Source organism: Pithys albifrons, chromosome 28 (genome assembly GCF_047495875.1).
Source record: "Pithys albifrons albifrons isolate INPA30051 chromosome 28, PitAlb_v1, whole genome shotgun sequence".
In the NCBI taxonomy this organism is placed as follows: domain Eukaryota; kingdom Metazoa; phylum Chordata; class Aves; order Passeriformes; family Thamnophilidae; genus Pithys; species Pithys albifrons.
This window is the reverse complement of record NC_092485.1, coordinates 3,410,750-3,431,379: the sequence shown is the minus strand read 5'-3', so window position 1 is coordinate 3,431,379 and position 20,630 is coordinate 3,410,750. Positions and strand designations below refer to the sequence as shown.

The 20,630-nt window shown below is 48.5% G+C and overlaps 1 protein-coding gene and 1 long non-coding RNA gene across 5 annotated transcripts; one reads left to right on the top strand and one right to left on the bottom strand.

Moving 5' to 3' along the window:
* Nucleotides 1-1,750: 1,750 nt before the first annotated feature.
* On the bottom strand, nt 1,751-13,486 carry INKA2 (inka box actin regulator 2). Of its 4 annotated transcripts, none has more exons than XM_071578894.1 (2): nt 13,345-13,486; nt 1,751-3,606 (listed from the first exon to the last, which is right to left on the bottom strand). In XM_071578894.1, exons 1-2 carry the CDS (start codon nt 13,378-13,380, stop codon nt 2,644-2,646), a joined length of 999 nt encoding a protein of 332 aa, XP_071434995.1. In that variant the 5' UTR covers nt 13,381-13,486; the 3' UTR covers nt 1,751-2,643. The 4 variants fall into 4 exon arrangements, with proteins under 4 accessions (XP_071434995.1, XP_071434993.1, XP_071434992.1 ...); XM_071578892.1 differs by lacking the exon at nt 13,345-13,486 and adding an exon at nt 5,851-6,034; XM_071578891.1 differs by lacking the exon at nt 13,345-13,486 and adding an exon at nt 5,178-5,527.
* Nucleotides 13,487-14,067: 581 nt separating this feature from the next.
* On the top strand, nt 14,068-18,157 carry LOC139683595 (uncharacterized). Its single transcript, XR_011699798.1, has 3 exons — nt 14,068-14,246; nt 16,008-16,897; nt 17,415-18,157. It is a non-coding gene; the product is annotated as an uncharacterized lncRNA (long non-coding RNA).
* Nucleotides 18,158-20,630: the final 2,473 nt, after the last annotated feature.

Genomic DNA, 20,630 nt, shown 5'->3' with positions numbered 1-20,630 from the left:
TGAGAGCGGGGCTGGGTCTGGCAGCTGACCCTGAGCAGCTCCCTGGCAGGAGCACCCAGCACTGCCCCGTGGGCTGGACAGCTGTTGGCAGCACGTGGGGCCACAAGGGCTTTTTCTCAAGAGAAACCTCCTGGTGGTTCCTCACAAGCCCCTGTCCATGGGGCAGCGGCCCCACAACAGCTGCTGGGGAGGGAGATCAGCCCTCATGAGGGACCCCTTGTGCTGGGAAAGGGGTCTGAGTTTCTAGAGCAGGGTGCAGGGCTGGCACCCCTGGCAGGGAACAAGGGGGGAAATCCCTGACGACAGCAGGTTCCCAGGGTGCATTTTAAGCTCCAGATTTCCCTGTGTCCTGCATAAACACATCCTGTTCCTTGGATAACACATGGCCTTGCAGAGGTAGCCCCCTGCAGAGCTGAACCCATCACCTGTCACCCAGGTGTCACTGTGCCCCTGCCCCTGGTGCCCACCACACCCATCACAGCTGAGGACAATGCCAATGACAAGCTCAAACAGCCCCTGGTGTGGATGTTTCCCTGAGCATCTCCCCATCCAGCACAGTGTTCCTCTCTCCATTGGGCTCAGGCTTTGGTGCCAGCCAGGAATGTGCTCCTGGGATGGGGGTGCCCCAGGGCTGGGCTGAAGGGAAGCCCAGGGGTGAGGCCACACTCTCTGGGACCAACCAAGGCTGGTGCAGCAAAAGCTCTTGCTCCTTCTAGAAAACTCCTTCTTCTCTTTGCTGACCCTCTGGAAAGGGGCAGGGAGGGTATATTTGTAACAAACAGGATGAGCTACTGATAAAAGGAAAACAAAATGCTTTAAAAACAGCCTTTCAGCATTCAGAGAAATTAGGAAGGGGGGAAACAATCAGCCCTAGAGCCTGTGAGGACAAACAAAAGCTTGCTTGCAACTCAGGTTCCTGAAAAAGTGCTGAGCACAGCCTTCAGATGCTGCCCTGCTCCTCTCCTTGTATGGGCACAAACAGGGCCTGTCTTGTGCCTATATTTAATTTGCAAGGGTGAAAAAAATTCTCCCTCCATGTCTCTGCTCCACTGGCCTCTCTGCCTGGGGAAGTTACAACAGGAATAGAATTGCATGTTGAAAAAAAAAATAATGCTACAGCTTGCACATAAGCCCTTCCTGAACTTGGAGTGAGTGGAACAGGTTTTTGGAACATAACACTGTGGCACACATGAAGCATCTGGTGATGGAAACGGGGGGCTAATGGGAAGGGGGGACTGCAGGGCAACTACAGGCTCTGTGCTGTCTGCACACCCCTGTGGCTCAGGGAGCTGCCAGGGGTTCACCTCAGGTTTAATTCTTGAGCAGAGTGGGGGACAGGAGGCTGTGGCAGGACCCCCATTGCCCTGTCCCCCTCCACGAGGGCTCTGAGGCTCTTTCCTTGGCAGCAGTTCCTCCCCCAAACTTTTCTCCCTCTGCCTTTCCCAGTGCTGGGGGAGGAAGATGGATGTTGGAGTGTTACCTGCAGGCTCCCAGGCTTGTGCACGGGCTGCAGAGGGATTTGCCTCTGGAGCAGCCCTGGCAGGGACCTCTCTGCCTGCAGCTCTTCTCTTTGCTGCCATTTACAACCTCTCCTTGAATGGAGACTCTCCTGGCTGCTCCCCAAACTCCCTGATCCCAGCTGGGAACAGCCTGACACAGAGCACAGGCTCCCTGTGCCAACCCCCCCAGATGAGCCCTGTGTGATTCCATCAACAGGAGAGAAGCAGGACCAAGGTGCCCACACCAGAGACAAGACTGACTCCACTTTATTGGAAACTCTTGGAGAGTTGGACACTGAAGAACTTGGTTCTGTCAAGACAACGTTTGTACACAACAGCAACAGGAAACACAACAATAAACGAAGTTTTTAACTTGGTATGTGAAAACTCAACAATTAACTCTTGCAATGTTGTATCTGGTGCAACCTGTGGGGATGAGGGGAGAGGAGAGGGGCAAACCCCACCAATACCCTCAAGGTCACAAACCCCCCTGCAAGGAGCCTTGTGCCCTACTGGTTTAACTGGCAGGAGAAGGATTGGTGCTGGGAGCACACTGGTTTAAGGGGAAAACACCCCTAAATTGGGGGTTCCCTTCCTATTCAGCAACTGTTCAAGTTTTATAAATTCAAACTTATTCCTTTCCATTTAAATTACAAGTGCTTCAGGTACAAGGCTTGGGTGGCCTGGTTTAGAACCCAGTTTCAAGTGCACACAAGCAGGAATAGATTCTTTTTAAAAAACTATATATATATTTGCACACTCATACACACACATGCACACAGGGGATCTTGTGCTGCAGCCATTTAACTGGAGCTGATGGAATGGGCCTGGAGTGGCTGTCCCAGGAGCTGGTCAGCCATGGCACCACTCATCCTAAAGCTGCTAAAGATTCAGATTATTTCTGCAAATGTCAGTCCCCAAAACTCTCCCCATGTGGGGCTGTGTCAGCTGCTGCTCAGGCTGTCCTCAAAGATGGAATTCTCCAGAAAATTCCCTTTGCAGGCAAGTGAAGCCCAGGGTACGTTTTCAGAGGACTCATCTCAATCCATGTGGAGAGCTCAGGGGTCTCCTGAAAAGACAAGTGTGGCCTCCAGCTCCTCTCTGATGTGGAAAATGCTGGGGAGGGCAGAGAACATGGACAAACTCAGACCCAAACAGCTGTATTGATGTCAAACCCAGACTGGGTGTAGTCTATGGAATCGTGGACTTTCTTGGCGCCGATTTTGGGATGCTCACTATGGCTTTCTGCCTTTGGGCACCTCTCTGTCTTGCTGTGATGGCTCCCATGGAGTGGGAAGTAAAATGTTCCCTTGAGTTTGTTCATCTTTTTGGACCTCTTGGAAATCTCAGGCTGTTTGTCTTCAGGAGGAAGCCAGCAAGGTTTCTCCTTGAGAAGCCTGTCTCGGTCTGGCCGGACGCTCCTCAGGAACTTCTTGAAGATGTTTGCTGTGAGGGAGAACTTCCTGCAGAGCTCTTGGGACCTGCTCATGGACAGGGACGCCTCGCTCTTCTCCCCCTTCTTATCCAGCTCTGGCAGGTCCAACCAGTTCCCAACCAAGTCTGCAAAGATGTTGTCCCCCAGCACCAGCGGCTGCCGGTTCCTGCTCTGGGACATCAGGGAGGACGTCCAGTCGTGGCCGTCGTCACAGCCCGGGCACTCCCGGCATTCCAGCCACCCCCCAGCTGTGCCCTGGATGCTGCCCTCAAATGTCCTGGGCTGGACATGCTCCACTCTGCTGGACACACAGGAAGGTCCCTTTGGGGGGTAACCCTCCTCCCCACGGAGGCTCCTGGAGGAGGACGGGGTGTCCCTGAGGTGGGTGCTCTCCGCGAGATGGGACAATCCCGCTGGATGTGGCCCAGCACACAGGAAGGACATGGGGCTGTGCCCTTCCCCTGCAGCCTCCTCCCTGTGCCAGGCCCTGGGAGCGTCCCCAGGGCTGCGGTGGCACCGGTGCTGCTCCGTGCCGTGTCCAGGGCTGCGGCTCCCGGAGATGTCCAACTGCTCCAGCGCCGTCTGCACCTGGAGCAGCTTCAGCTCCTGCAGGGCCCCCATCATGCAGTTCATCTGCTCGTGCAGCCCGTCCCCGACCTCCTTCATGGAGAGCTGTGGAGGGAAGGAAGCACACACTGCATCAGTGGCCCCAGGACAGCAGGGCTGAGCAGCTCTGTGAGACATCACCTCTTCCTACTCACTGCATTCTCCAAGCACCCCCCCTGTGCTACATCCATCCCACTGGATCTGCCTTGGATTTTCTAGGAGTTTCCCTCTAGGAATAAGAGGAGCTGACAGAAGTGGATTGTTTGACCTGACAACAAAAATAAATAGTTTGAGTTTGCATTAATTGCTTGGCAGAAACCCAAGGTGTAGAACTATGAATGGGTTTGGCTGCTGCCAGTTTTAGCATATTCTTCTGCTTTTGTGCCTTTTGTGCCTTGTCACCAGTTGAAATCAGGAGCCAGAATAATGATAAGAGATGCCTTCCATGGAGAACCTGGTTCCTTTATCTGAAGTGCTAAAGTAAATTAAAAATAAACCCCAGTAAGAATCCCATTATTACTACTTAACTCATCTTTAGATCTGAACACCCTCCTTGCAGACACCTCTCAGTGGAGGACAATCAAAGACATGTCAACACACTGGAAATTTTATACAAAACAACCAACAAACTAGAATTACTTACATTTAACTAGGAATTCTTTGATTCCCAGGCTAGGACCTTTAGTAGCAGCTCTGCTTTATCCCTGAACCTCACTACAAGACTGAACTTTCTACACTAGACTTAAAAAAGCAAGTTATTCTCCAGAGCTTCTCAACTCCCCCCCTCCCCTTTCGCTCTGTTGCTCTCTCTCTTTCTCCCTCTCTCTCTCTCTCATGTAGGATCTGGATCATATTCCCAAAGCGGCACCATAAAACAAATGGGCTCTACTTTCCAACAGCTGCCACTTATTCTTTTTTTCAGCTTGGAGGGAGAGTGGGGAAGGGGCAGGAGAGGGGAGGAGCAGCAGGGGCCAGGACAGCAGGGCTGGAGGTGAAGCCAAGTCACTCACACTGGTGTAAGGTGGTTTGCAGAAGAGATTACCTGTCTGGGAAAGCTTCAGCCTACGCTGCCACAAACAGTTTCAAAGGCTCAGCACCATTTTTGCACAGCAAGAGATCTCAAGATTAAAGTGGAAAAAGCCCAGATTTTTTTATTCTTATGTTCAGCTTTATGTTATAAAGCTCTGTTTTCTACACCTCCTTCATTTTAACTAAGTTAGTTTAATTACTTGCTCTATTTCCATCTCTGTACATGGATGTGAGCAGTGGGAAAGAGCAGACACCAGAAAACTGGGACCTCTGTAACAACCCAGCTCTGTAACTGCTCACCAATTTCTGACCACAAATCTCCCTTTCAAACCCCAGAACCTAAAACTAACCAACAGTTTATGATGATTTTTCATAGCTTTGCTCTCAAGGAACTTATTTATCACCCAGAACGAGCACACAAGGCATGAAGATACCGACAATCTGTGCTCAGCTCCCTGATCACACCACCGAGTGCCTCCAGCTACCTCATTTTTTAAGATCAGCAAATAAACTACTTCTGCAGCCATGCAAATGATGTCCCACTTCCAGCCACCATCCCAAGCTGGGCCCATATGCTCTCCCAGCCTCAGACAGAACTATCACCTTACCTCTCCAGCTTTGCTGCAATGCTGCTCGTCCTAACCTTTCTCGCCTTATTAATGGCAGGCTGTTTTATCTGGGGCTTTGCAAAAAGCTGGATTTGGAGCCAGCTTGGCCCCTCATTGGCCACTTCCCACCAAATCCCCTGGCTGGTGCAGGGCTGTAATCGCGCCGTGGGGAGGGACGAGGGTCTGGGCTGCTCAGAGCCTGTGGCATCTGCTGGGCGGCTCCTGTTCACCTCATTGCCTCGATTAACTGCCCCACGCTGGGTGGGATCCTTGCAAAGCCTCAGCCAGGCTCTGGGAAGCATTAAAGTGTCACAGGTGGAGTTTAGCGTTGGGTTTGTCTCTCACAGGCAGATCCAGTCACCCCCTGGACAAGAAAAAACCTGTGCTTCAAAAATCCAGCACTTTTCTTTCTGAACAAAGGAGGTGGATCTGCCAAACCCGGTGCCAGCACCAGCCTGGGGAGTCTGAGCCACCGGAAAAGGGCTGGAGATGTTTTTATCAGGAGATGTTTTTATCAGGAGATGCCTTTATCAGGAGATGTTTTCATCCTTTCCTGCAAGGGGCTGAGATTTAAACCCCTCTGCTGATGCCTGGACTGAGCTGCCCACCTTGCAGCAGGGGAGGGAGGAAAGAGGGCCTTGGGGATGTGACTCCTCTCTCCTGTGCCACTGACCTGCCCTCCAGCCTCGTGGTCCCTCTGGAAGAGCGAATCCCACCATCAGCAAGAGCTTTAAACATCCTGAGGCTTTTAACTCTGCTTGCAAGAGCTGCTGAAATTTGGGATTGTGCAAGATAAAAAAACAAAGCAAACCAACCCCCCTCTGCTTTATCTCTTGCTCTTTGTGGTATCTGTTCAGTCTTTTACAGACCTGGAGAGTGAGGGAAACCCAACCCAAAGTGAAGTCACTGCTTGGTGACCAAACAGCCTGCAGGGCTTGGATTCCATCCACCTATAATTATCCTGTGGTAATTAAGAGCATTCACCTAGGAAAGAAAATTCTGGAGGGAAAAAAACCTTCATCCCCAGTGTCTAACTGCCACCCTCTCCTCTTTGCCAAGAAGATCTTGTTTCTCCTAGGACCAGACTGACTTCCCTGAAGCTCTCCAGCAGAGGAACAATGTCCCAGAGAAAAGAGACCATCACCTTGGCATAGAGTCAGGACTGAACTACCTGGGCTGCAAATAACAATGGATTCTGGAAATAGTTCAGCAGAGTGTGCTGGAAATCAAACAGATGCACTCAGGAAGGTGATGGGAACTCCAGGCTGAAGGGACAACCCTTGTAGCCTCGCTGGCTCTTGGTCACACACTTCATATAGGAGGAACTTGAATTTGTGATGAACTGAAGTGCAATTCCAAACAGAGCGTGAATGTGACACAAAACCCCAGAGAGCCTTAATTTGGAATGGAGAGAGACCCTGACAGAGCTTGCTGGGGTTATGCAAGTGCCCTTATGTAAGCTGGGCACCACGGGGCATCAGGAGATGTTCTGGCTGGTGCCTCTTTGTGAGCTGCAAATCCCACCCCTGTGGTTGGGTCAGTTGGGCTCAGAGCAGAGTGCAGGGGCAGCAGCACTCACTGCCAGGCTGGGTCAGGCACAGCTCCTGCTCATCAACACCCTCCCCTCCTGTACCTGCTGCTCTCTGCTCAAGGTGCACAAACACATCAGCATTTCAAAGGACCTGGGTGTCTAATTTGAGGCACTTTGTGCTTCAGAATAAGTGGTTGTTTGGCACCTCTGCTTCCAAGAAAAGCCCTGTTAGAACTAGGACAACCTGCAGATAATCCAAATCCATCTCTGCAAACCAGTTAAAAATCAGATGCCTCAAACTGGATCTAATTATTCCTGAAACTTTTGCAATCCCTAAAAGCTGGCATGAAAAATTTTATGTCTAATTCTGCACAAGCCAACTCCTGTCTCTGAGAGCAAGACAAGTACACACAGGGCTGAGGGTGACGTGCGTGTTCCATTTCAGTGCCTGGATTTGGTGTGTGATCTGAAAGGTTCCTTTCTCCAGCAGCAAACCTGGATCTCTCCTCCTGTGCAGACGTGACCCAGGCAGCTCTGGCTAAATGCTTCTCCAAAGCAAAGCTCATTTAAAGCACAGACACCCTAAGCATTGAAAATTGAAGAGCAAAATTCAAAATTCCACTTGCAAATGATCATCAAGGAATATCCAACACAGGGGGGAACCAAACAGAAAAAATGTCAGAGTTCAGACATGGAGGGGTTTTGCATTGGAAACGTTCCATTCTGAGAAGCAAAGGCACCAATTGCTTTCTAAGCCACCTTTTCAATTATGTCCTCAAAATACTTATTCCCAGAACTACAACAATTGGTTTACAGTTTGTAAATCAGTGACCTCCCACCACTGATTAACACAGCAGGAGCAGAGCTTGCTCCAAGGAACATCCTCCAGCAGTTACTGGCATTTCATCAAACTCAACCCCAAATACCTGAGACTGCAAACAAGGGAGATTTTCCTCCTCACTTCCCACTTCCCAGGTAAATAAGTAACTTTTTTAACCCACTTTGGGAACTAATGTTTTTCTATTAGCATCTACCTTCACCCAGCTCTCAGAATCCACTTCCCATCAATCCCCTTGAGCCCCAGCTGTCTGTATTCCCAGCCAACCCCCACATCTGGCCTGCCCAGGGCTGCAGCAGCTTTGGGATGCTGATGGGAGGAAAGCAAAGACCCAGCAACAACCCTTGGCTTTCAGCTGGGAAGAAGAGCCCTGAGTGTGTTTGTCACAACGAGGAGGAAGACAGATGTCCAGCTCTTTGGGAAGAGAACTGCAAAGAGAGGAAGTTATTGCTAAGAGGACAGGAAAGAGCCAGTGGCAAATAGTTCTTAATAATAGTTCTGATGGGCAGCAGACCCAGCAACAAACAATTGGTATTTAAAGCGGGTGACATAATAGAGACCAAAATTATTTTAGAACTGCTGAGCTGATCATATTGTTTCTGTGTTTTCCTCTGGGTCACTAACTGGATTAATCTTCAACAAGCCTGCAGTTGTGTCTGGGCAGAGCCCCTGCTGCACAGCTCAGAGAGCTTCTCTCCAGCTCCATGTTCCACCTTTCTTCTTCCCTTGGTGGATGCCAAGGGCACACACTTCTTTTAGTCCTTGCATTTTATCACAATAATTTCAAGTCTCTTTTTTACCTCTTGTTTTTCCAGGGCATTTTAGGTGTAAATAAGGATGTTAACTGTGAGTTCACAACATCTGAAAGAGGAAGGATGCTGAAACTATACCAAAGACTCTCCCCCACCCCAGTTTAAATAGATGTCCAACAGATGTTACCCATGAAAGTGGTTCACATGACTCCATCACCACCTTCCTTACTCAACTGCCTTCCTTCCCACTGTGATGATATTGTTCTTGCTTCCCAACCACACTTGCTGTGTTTAAAGGCAAACTGAAAAAATCAATTCTCTACCACCAGGAAATAAATGGACTAAAAAGAGCTCCAGCAGACTCCTTCACACTTTTACTCACAACCCAGGGGTAAGAAAGACCACAAGGCTCGATGTACAACTGAAGATGACAGTTAAAGTGTTGGTTTTCACCCCAGGTCTGATTCCCTGGAAATCTGGTCCGTAAATTCCTGAATACATGAAACTGGGAGTCTAAAATAATCCATCATCATCTTTAGGAGTCTGCTCTGGAAATAACCAAGCAGGCAAAGTGTGTGACTGCTTTTCCTCCCCAGGTTGTATGTGACAGGACATCTGCTGTCAAGTCACACCTTCCCTTAAGGAACACCAGGGAACAAGATCCTGCGATAACCACCCAAGTTCCTGACGGTGCCTCCAGCACTGATGGATAAAGTCACCTTCAAAGCGACCATTCTATCAGCAGAGACACAAATGGAGCTGCCTGTCCCCACCTGCTGGAGGTGGGGGCGGTGACAGTGGACCCTGAGGTCTGTCATTTGTACCTCACACAACTGCAAACCACACCAGCTGCCCCTTTAGAAGGAGCAGGAATGAAAACACAGCAGATCCTCTTGGAGTGGGACACAGTTACTGGAATAGGACCCAGGGTGAGATAGACAGTAAAAATAATTGGCTGTATTTTTCACTTAGACCAAATGTTCCATTCCTGCAGGATATTCATAGCAAGAAACATTGTCTACCAGGACATAAATTAATGTAAGAAGGGAGTCAGACTCCATCAAACTCATTAATTCCATGCATTTATGACAAATGTGCAGGGAGAACATTGAAAAGTTCAAGTCAGAGTGGTTATTTTAAACAGCTACTTTAATACTTTTCCTCCTTGAAAAAAGCAACAAAACCCACAGAAAATATCCTGGATTCCTGAAGAAAGACCAAAACATGCAGAGTGAAGTCACAACCAAAGTTAACATGACTGTGACCCTTTGCCTGTTACAGCCACAGATAAATGTGCCCCATGGACTCACCAGTCCCTGCTGAAAATAAGTGATTTATTCTCACTGTAGATGAGCCCCAAGCCCCAAACCCCACAGTGGGTGCCCTGCTGTGGCTCCATGTAAATGCCAACCATGCCCGTGGCTGGGAGCAGACAGAGGTAACACCATGTGCAGCGAGAGGCACGGAAATGAAATTCCTCTCTGCTAATCCCTCAGCAAGACAATTCTTGTTAAATCTGATCTCTCAGCTGAGATAACGTTCTGGGACTCTGAGAGCAGACACGACTCTGCTGTGCCTCAGGATGGTGTTTGCAGAGGCCAAATGCAGCCCATGAAGTCAAAAGGGCTTTCAGCATCAGGATTAATTGCATGAATGGAAGATTCACAAGCTCTGTGGCACATTCACAACTGCCACAGGAAGGACAGATGACAGGGGTGGAGAAGCACAGCTTATTCCACCACCAGACCCAGAAACCAGCGCTGCACATTCTCACAAGCCACTGTCCATAAATCTCCAGGGGCTTCTTCCCAGAGGAGAACAAGGTCTGATGTATTTTCAACACACAGAGAGCTGGCACTGCTTGTCAAAAACAGCTCCACAGGCTGGTGGCAGTCTGGGATGAGGATCTTGATCCCACCACGGGTTGGGATGAATGGCTGTGTCAGCTGAGGCTCTCCTGGCTCTGAAGCATTTGCATGTGGAAGCTTCTGAATGAATTCCAATCAAAGGGACACCACACATGCCAGAAACGATCAGCTTACAATGGAAAACATGCAGCTGGAATAGGAGATCTCCCTCTCATTGACTGAAAGGGGTCAGGTCCACCCCTGGCAGCCCTGGCAGAGCTTTACCATAGGAAATGGGAAGAGCAGGGTAAGCACACCTGGACCAGGCTCATCTGTGGCTTCTCTGGCACAGCACAGTGTGATCTCAGTGCTTGGGTGAGATCTGGGGGCACACCAGCAGCCCAAAGCAAGCACAGGTATTTGAATATGCTTTCAATAAACTAAGCAAGAGAAAGCAAAATCACAGCTGGAATCCTCAAATCTCACACTGGTGGGGGATTGAGTTGCTCTTGAAGATAAACCCTTCCTTGGGAACCGGGAGCTGTGCCAAGATCCACTGCTTTTTGGGAAAAACCCCTCCTCAAACCCAGCCCAAAGTCTGGTTTACCAAACCAAAGGCTGTTAGCACTGAGACAAACTAAACTCCTGGTAGGAGGACAGCCTCTAAGTTTGCCATGTGACACTGCAGCTTGGTTCCTCAAACAGGGAAGTCCTGCAGAATCTCCCTGCACAACGGAGCTGCTCCTTGGACACAACACAAACCACTGTGTTCCCAAATCCACAGGGATGCCCCGGAGCTGGACTCCTGTTTGCTCCAGTGAGGTGGCTCATTGTCTCCATCTGGCCAAGTCATTCCCACCATTCCTGCCCTGTGACTCCTGGTTATGGTGCATTTAATGTCTGAGGCATGACCTGCCCAGTAATGAAGAAAGTGGCACAGCAGCAGGATCAGCAGCTCAGTTCCCACTCCCCATCGGGGCAGATGGGCCCAGCTGTCCATCGTGCTGCTCTTTAAAGAAACATTAATCTATTTTAATTCCAGGCTATCATGACAGTATTGATTTTGAAAAGCTCAGGATACCATTTATGGTTGTTTTAATTAATATAGTTGCTTCTGCCTTCACTAATTGCAACCTGCAGCTCGCTCAAGCTGCTGGGGTAGGGGAGGGAAGTGATTCCAAGGGTGAGCTGGAATTGTGAGTGCTCACAACTGCACTCTGACACCCTGAGAATTTGTGTCAAAGTTTTAAAGCCTGAAAAACAAAAACTGGGCAGGGGTAAAGAATGTGACTAGTGAAAATCAAGCCTATGAATATCCAGGTTGCTTTCACTCAAGTCACAAACCACCCTGCTGCAGGTGGCAACTGTCCCTTCCCAAGTTTTTAACCCAATATATACATAAATTTATGCCAGGTTAGGTCTTGGTTTCTCAATATAATAAAAATTGTTGCACTTTTAGAATTGAAAAAATCTATTACTGCATTATTATAGCAAAGGTGTGAGCAAACCCAGAATTTTCTAAGTATTTTTTTTTAATTTTCACATTAAGTGTGAGGGATCTGCTTTCCTTTTGAATACCCTGACTCTTCAGAAGTTACTTTGTGCACTACAAATAGGTGTGTTTTAGACTCACATAAAGGTGCAATGTTTGGTCTTCTCTACAAAAATAATGCTCAGATAAAGGAACTGATTTATTTAGAAGACAAAACACTGGTTTAGGAACCTTATTCTTAGGATGATCTTTTGGAAGTTACTCCTTTTTACCCACCTCACCTTCCAACTCACTCAGATTTTAAAGAATTTTCAGATTATCCTGTACACGTCCTGGTTTGCAGTTTGCATTTCATTCATCACACCCAGAGTACAGCACACCAGTGACTCCCATTTTCCTTTGTTTTAGTTTGTCTTCCAGCCCCTGTGTTTGCTGGGGAAACACTGGGCATGCCAGCGGGTTAAATGTCACTGCTGCCACATTTATTCAGAGTGAAAGGCCACTGCCCCAGCCCGTGTTTCACAAGATCTCGAGGAGCACAAGGATCTGCAGCCCTGGTGCTGCCCTGGGCACAGCTGGAACTGTGCCTGGCTCTGTATGGGCTCCGATGTTGTCACACAGGGAATGCTTCCTGCAATCCAGGCAGGCACTCCAGCGAGCACAAAAACCTGCTGAAATCAACATCCTTCCCACTCCAACCCGGGAGCTTTTGTGCATTCAGAAACTTCACCCACCCGCTTTTTGCTCTGCCTTGTCTTCCCCTTTTGTTCTCATTATCTATTTATCAGGACATGGCACGACTCCGACCGAGCCAGACCCGCTGGGAACCCTATTTTGGGAGGGATCAGTTCTTCCGACCAACCCACCCCCTGCAAGCCCCAGGGCACCAACACCACCCTGGGGTTTGTGCACAAGCCCGAGCAAGTCCCGGGATTGGGGTTACCACCTGAGCACGAGCGGGAGGAGGGAGAAACCAGCGCTGAGCTCTGACAAAGGGTTTCCTATTAAACAAGTATTTTCAGCGAGGATCGGGAGCGCCGAGCGCTCTCTTCTCTCTCTACATCCTTTTGATTCCCGTCAACTTAGCCGAGATCTCCGTGGATGTCTCTGTGATTTCTGACCTGTGCTGGCGCCTTGTCCCCAAAGCCCCCGCGCGCGGGTTCTCTCCGACGGACAGACAGACAGACACACAGCCAGACCCCCGAGCAGCCGTCACTGCCCGCGACCTGCCTCCCCATTCCCAGCAATGGGAGCGACGGGACCCCCGACCCGTGGCCAGGACTTGTCTCCCCACTCCCCGCAATGGGGAGCGGTGGGACCCCAATATCTGGCCAGGACCTGCCTCCCAACTCACATCAACGGGAGAGGCGGGACCCCCAATGTTTGACCGGGACCTCCCTCTCCACTCCCAGCAATGGGAGCGGCGGGACCCCAATATTTGGGCAGGACCTCGCTCTCCACTCCCAGCAACGGGGAGCGGCGGGACCCAGTATTTGTCCCGGACCTCCTTCCCCCCTCCCAGCAATGGGAGCGGCAAGACCCCCGACCGGGACCAGCAGCGGGACTCCCAACCGGGACCTGCCTCCGGTTTCACAGCGACGGGACCAGCAGGACCCCCGACCCCTCGCGGTGCCGCTGCCCACCACGGGCCGAGCCCCGCTCCCTCTGAGCCCCCTCTCCCGGCGCCCCCTTCCCTCCCCAGCTCACCAGCTCCTGCCGCAGGCGCCGCAGGTGCTGCTCCATGGCCCGGCTCGGCGCGGCCGCGCCGCGGGAGGGGAGGGGGATGCGCGGGGGCGGCTCCGGGGGGCGGCCCCGACGGGGCAGAGCGCGGGGCAGAGCGCGGGGCGGGGGCAGCGCATCCCCCCGCCCGGTCCGGACCCGCCGCGCTGCGGGAGGCGCCGAGAGCCTCCAGCCCTGTGGAAAGGCGGTGAGAGGCTCCAGCTCTGCGGAAAGGCTCTCAGAGCCTCCTCGCCGTCGCTTCTTTGCCCACCCCGGCGGAAAGTTTGGGTGGTGTAGTTTGTGGCTGTGCGGGTTGTGCGCGTTGCTCGGCGGAGATGGGACCACCCCTCCAAAAGCGCGGATTAACCTACATGGCCTTAATCACGAGAAATTGCAAAGCCACCCAGTTGTGGTGTCCCCGTTTTGTCCTCACTGCGGGGCTGGGTTGCGCATCCTGCGCTTGGCCACTGTGGGGGATGTGACAGGTCCCCGGGGGATGTGACAGGTCCCCTGGGAAGGTGACAGGAGCACAATCACTGAACCTCGCACATGACCGTGCCCGTTATCCGAATGCCCTTTGTCAGGAATAGCACATGTTCAGAGAGCTGCGGGAAACAGGTGTTGAAAATCCTTTAGCGTGGGTTTATTTTCAGAACAGTTTTCCCCCTCCCTGTGTTTTACACGCAGTGTTTTTGTCCGGCAGGAGTCTGATAAACTGGCTGCGAGGGATGATGTCGGTGCTACAGATGAGCTCTTCCAAGACCAGGATTTTTTCTCAGATCAACAACCTCTGATATTGTTTGTCACCACAGGACATCAAACAGATGGACAGGAGAAAATACAAACGCTTTTGGATCGTCAGACTTCATAGCTGCATTGAATTCAAAAGGGTTTGAGTTTTTCAGTGTTTCTCACAAATATTTAAGTATTATTATCAGTTTATATGACACATATGTTGTTTAGATGATGAATGCTGAGTCCCCTGCAATAATTTAACAAGGTTTCTCTGAATCTCTTTGCAATCTAAAGAACTTGACAGGAAGAGAAATACTATTTTGTGTTTTCAAATTGGGGATTAAAAAGGTAATTAATTACCTGCTTTTTCCCATAAATTTGACAAAGACTGGCTAAAAGTTTTGCCTTTCCAGGTCTTTAATTTTTGAAGGAAAACATCTTTGATAGATGGTAATAGGATTTTGTTTGTTCTCTTGTTTGTTTGTAGAAACCGGCCTTGGTGTTTTTGAAAGCTGACCTTTGTGTCAAAATCCAATTAAAATAAAAAATATGTGATGTGCCCTTTCACGTATGTTTGGGAAACACTCCAGAGTTAACATTTATTGATCCTTCCAGCATCTCTTTCATTATGGGCCAAAATTTCTTTTCTCTTTACTCATATCAAGATTCCCATTTCCCATCTCATAAGCATGAAAACAGCATCTGTCTGTGAGGCTCTGCAGAACGTGGGGCAATAAACATATTAATGTATTAAAGAAATGACCTTATTGAAAAGTTAATCACTTCCAACAGGGTATGTCGTGATTTGGGCAGGATACTTGCCAGTCTCAAGTGTATCTTAAAGTCTAAGCCAACTAGCCCAGCTATGATTTTTTCCTGGAAATCTGGCAGGATTTGGTGGCCAGCTGGTTGTTCCCCACAGGCCAGGGCCGGGTGTGGGTGTCCCCAGCCCACCCAAGCATATGGCAGGTTGAACAGCCAGGCAGGGGTGAAAAATCAGAACGATGGCACCGTGTGGAGAACACGAGATGAAATGCCTGCCCCAGCAGTTACTGGTGGAACAGGGAATGACCCAACTGTCCTCTCCTCTCTCACTGCCCCAGAGAAGGATCCACGTGCAAGGACAGACACAGTCTCGGCATCCAGGTTTCTGTGTTGCTTGAGTGGCTCAGGACCTTTTGTTTTCTAGTGGAATCATGTTTTTATGGTTTATTTTATTATCTCAGTCCTATCAAGTAATATTTAGACACAACCCCTCCCTGTGGCACAGCAGCAAGTCTGAAACACAACAGCATTTTCTCTTCATATTTATCATACACGGACCTGGATTCAGCTGGTCTGAGCTGAAAACTGACCGTGGGCTTTATTTCTCCAAGCCAGCTTTGAGCAGTGGTATTTTCAGGTATTGGTTTGTATTTGGGAATAGACTGAACAAGCATCAAGAGGGAATGACTTCAATGTCAGTACAATCATGAGGTTATGGACTCCCTGCCCCTGGAAGTGTTTAAGGCCAGGCTGGATGGGCCTTGGAGCAACCTGGGCTAGTGGAAGGTGTCCCTGCCCATGGCAGGGGTGGAACGAGATGAACTTTAAAGTCCCTCCAACCCAAACCATTCTGGAATTCATTCTATGATTTCATGCTTCTGTTCTTCCAGGGTTACCAGACTGCTGACGAGCACTATGGCTCTGGCATCTTGGAAAACTCCACGAAATCAGAGCAGGGATTATCCCAAGCACAGGATTGCTGCCTGCAATGTTTTCTTTACCATACCATAGAATTTTTTAAACTGTGTCATTCCTGAATTTAACTGATACTTTTTTCAGCACTTTGACTATTGCAGCACGGAATAGATGCAAATAATACATGTGTTTATTGGAAACATCAAATCTAAGTTAATCAATATTATATTTTGCAGCACTTTGAGCATGCAGGAGAGGCCAACTGCAGGTGTACTTGGCAAGTGGCAGATGCTGTGTCCCAGAAAGCTCCTGTGCCACTTGCAAGACACCAAACACTGCGATCTGCTGGCAGATGAACAGGAAGTTTTCAGGCTCTTTGGCTTCTGTTAAGGACATCTTTTTGATCCATTTTCCAGCCTCCAGGGCTGCTCCTGTCCCAGGAGACTGATAAAGGAGTTCGTGAGCATAGAGTAAAGCAAAGCCAGGAATATTCATGTGCTCCAAACTCCTGGGAACTTGCAGGAGAAGAGAAAAATCTGAACTATTTTCTCCGTAGGATTTCCTTACGAAGCAACATTTTTCTCCTGCGTGTAGACAACTGGTTCAAAGCAGCACCGACACCTCATGCCAGGCCCTGCTCTCCTTCCGCTCTGCCGTGGTGCAAACCGTGAGCAGATGGTGCAGTGCAGTGGAAAATCAGATCTCCAAGAAAAGACAGAGCTGAGAATAAAACACCCTCGAGGAGAAAGCTGCATGGTTTATTTCAGGATAAACCGAAAAACTGAGCTCCTTGGGCAAAAATTAGAATACTCCTTCAGAGTGGAGTATTCCACTTCTGTGAACTGCCTGGTTCCTTCCCAATGAGGAAACATTCATCCCTTCACAGCTGAAGGCTCATCTCATTTGTTGTCTTTCAGTTCATTGATCTGGTTTCTCCAGGCTCCCACGTGACTGCTCTTTGCTGAACTAACAAGCGTGATTATCCCTGAATTTTCTCTCGTTTCGACTTTCTTGCACACTGACGACAAACCTTTCAGAATTTCTTCCCACTTCAGCTGCAGCATGACCTGAATTGCTTCCATCTTTGTTTAAACCCACTGGGGCATAAACATCCAAGTCAAAATAGGTAAGGATATAATGTCAAAACTTCAATTCTGGTTTTATATTTGTGCATAAAGAGATAAAACACCCCTGAAAATATGACCCTTTCTTCCATTAAGCCTAATTTAGTGCAATGGAGTCTCTGCACTTACAGCCCTTAAAGTTCCTGACATGTCCCTGCCTCACTGTGCCCCATCCCCAAAACTAGAACTTTTAACTCTGCTCCAGCCAAATTCCAGCTCCTGACATTCCTCTGCTTGCACTGGAGTGCCAGGAGTGAGAACCAGGTGAGCCCCTCGTGCACTCCCTGTGCTGGTTTGTGGTAAAGAACTATTGGATTTGATCTCAGCTCGCTGCGCTTTCGTGACCTAGATCCTCTTCATGTGAGCTGAAAAATATAATTTAGCAAATCTTGGGATCTAGATTAAAATGGGATGATGTTTATTTATCTGGAGGAAAACAGCAGCAGTAAAATACTGGCAGTTCTCACAGAAATAGCTGCTCTGCCCTGATCCCTGATATCTGTTTTCTTTTATCTGCAGCTGCATCCCTCTGTGTGCCTGTGGTGACCCCCCCTGTGTAATTCAGATTCCACCTGAGCTTTGTGGAGTCCTCCTTGATCCTTCTGAAGAACAAGGAACCAAATCCATTCAGCAGGAGGGTACTGAAATGAGCCTTAGATGGATGTAAGACCCCATCCTCATCATCATTATTTATGACAACTGCATGCACCAGACTTGCTGGGAAAAATCTAAGACTTGGCCAGTTAATAAAGCAACAAAGAGGATTCTGCTGCTCCAAAGACTTGCTACTTGTTGATAACTTGCCATCCAGCTCTTTTTTCCAAAGGGAAAATGAATGTGCAGAGTGCTTGGAGTCAGTTTTTGGTGGTGAATATGCAGTCACTGTCTCTGCTGGTATCAATGGCCCTTTCACTGTCCTGGGCTTTACTGTACAGAGAACAAACAGAGTTTCCATGGCAGTGTAAACACAAATACATCCCACACTCCAAGGAGTGACTCACACGTGCTGCAGAGCAGAGAGAAACTTCCCTGTCTTAATCCGAACACATCTGGGAGAGAAGGATGAGATTATCTCACTTTAAAAGTATTCTATAAATATTATGTAAAACCAAGATTTGCTCTGAATAATTCCATGCCTTGGCAGATCTGAAAGACAAATCCTTTGAAGGTAAAGGGATAAGACAAGGCCAGTGCCTGTTTTCAGTAGCAATGTTCAAATCTATAATGATTGTATTCTTAAATTTAGACACAACCTGACAGCTCTGGAAGCTGATACAAATTCTCCATGAGCAGTTTATCTCAGTCCTTCGAGGAGAATTTAACTGTTGTAAATAAACAGAAAGTTCGTAACAAAAGGAAGAGATGGATAAATCTGTGAGGCTTTCTTAGTACTGGTACTAAGTCCTGGTGTTGCTTGAAATAGTCTGAAATAGTGAGAACCTGACCTTGAGTATCAGCAGCATCACCTCACAAGTGTCCTCAGAATGTCATTTATCCACTGCTGATAAATTGATAATCCAGATTTGGAGGAAATGAGTCTGGGGTGGAATTAAAATCAAATATGTGATGTGCACTTTGTAACAGGGAGAAAAAGGAGGTGAGCGCTGTCTTGGAGGAATAAAACATCTCTCAGTGTGCATGGGAGGAAGAGTTTTCCCTAGCAAGTCTTTTCTAGGTTCCAAAACTTTGAGGTTTTTTTATGACCCCAAGCTAGGGAGTTTATATCCCTTCATAAGAACCTGTTATTTTTATAATACTCCACCTCCAAAGGATGTCTCATCTCCTTCTTTTACTAACCTAAATCCTCTCCCAGGATCTGTTCTACCTGCAGAGTATTCAGATTAAATGTCAAGATTTCCAAAGGCTGCTCTGAGCAGGAATGCTTCCTTTGGATCTTCCTGCAGGCAAAAGCAAAGCACTGTCACAGCAAAACTGCAGATTCCTCTTGGCTGGGCTGACAACAGGAATTCAGTATTTGAGAGTCACTGAGGTAAAGCAAGGCCTGAAGGGTGAGGATTGCTATTTATACAGTGACTCATGGCAGAGACACAACTCACACAGAGCTCACAACAAAGTTAGGGGCAGTAGATATTAAGACCTACTACAGGAATAAGGGTTAAAACAAAACCTTTCATGAGATCAACTGATAGAGCTGCAGGAGCCTGACCCAAATCTGACACAGCCCCCCCCCAGTCAGGGCCAAAACCAAAGGGACAGGGACAATAAATGTGTCAGTCGTGGTGGCAAAGGCTGTCTCAGGGTACAGACAGTGAGATGGTTTGGAATCTGTCCCAACTGAACATCGGAAGGAAAATAAATAACTACAAACAGCAGCATCTTTCTGAATGAAGGTGAAGCGTCTGAATGTCTCATTAATGCACTGCAGAGAGTAATGAGTGTCTCCAAATCACCCCCAGTCCTATTGACACGTGTGTGAAACCTCCGGGGAGAGAAGTGAGAAAAAGAGAGAGGGGAAGCAGTTCCTGGCCGTGGCTCTTGGGGGCTGTTTTGCCACCTCTTTGCTGCCCTTCCCCCCTGGGAACAGTCACTTCTGAGTGCTCTTCCTTGTCTGTTCAAATCACATCAATTTAAAAGGGTTATGAGAGGCTGTGTTTGATCAGATGTTTGTGACGTCCAGGTGCCTTTGTCTGTCCCCTTTCCCAGATTTATCCAGAGGTAATTATCTCGTGTTGGATTCTCAGATCCCCTTGAGGACTAATGAAAATATCCACTGAAAAAGTAAAAAATAATTGGAATGAAGAGAAGATCCCTTCTTTTCTGGTTTGTCCCCACTTGGTGGTGAACTCTCCAAACTGGCACAGTTCTTTGTCCTGTGGGGCCCCACTCTTGCTTGGTACTCAGGAAAACATCATAATACTAAAAATTAACAACTGAATAGAATCTGACAGACTTTTCTTCCGCATCAGGAATATAAAGATGAGGAATTTCAAAGGCATGACCAAGCCTGTGATACACCAAAAGCCATTAAAATTCATTTAGAAGAATGACACAGTGTATGTGGTGGTACAGCAGAGGAGGTTTTTCAAACAAACCCTGTTGCAATGAATGGAAGCTGCATGTCCAGAGCCTCTGAACTGCTACAATAAAAGTTGATATTCATCCTAATGAAAGCTGATATTCATAAAACCACCCACGATTTAAAATAAGTGGTCTGCAGAGGGTAGTAAGTAACTCACATGCAGATTTACAAGTGTTTTAAGCTCAAGAGGGAGGGGAGTGATTTGCCACCACCCCAGTGAGTACCATACTAGTAATTTTTGGACCTTTAAACCTTTAGGTACAGCTGGATTCTCTCCTCGGGGCTCAAGGAGTGTTTGGACAATGCTCTGAGGCACAAGGTGGGATTTTGGGAGGTGTCCTGTGTGGGGCATGAGCTGGAGTGGGTGATGCTTGTGGGGCCTCCCAGCTCAGGACATTCAGTGGTTCTGGATGTGTTTGGGCAGGAGAGTTTCACAGAATCAGCTGGGTTGGAAAAGACCTCTGAGATCATCCAGTCCAACCCTTGATCCAACACCACCTTGATCCAACACACTGATGGGACACTGTGTGGGACACTGATGGACACTGTGTGGGACATTGATAGGACACTGTGGGACATTGATAGGACACTGTGGGACATTGATAGGACACTGTGGGACACTGAGTGGGACATTGAGTGGGACACTGAGTGGGACATTGTGGGACACTGAGTGGGACACTGATGGGACATTGTGG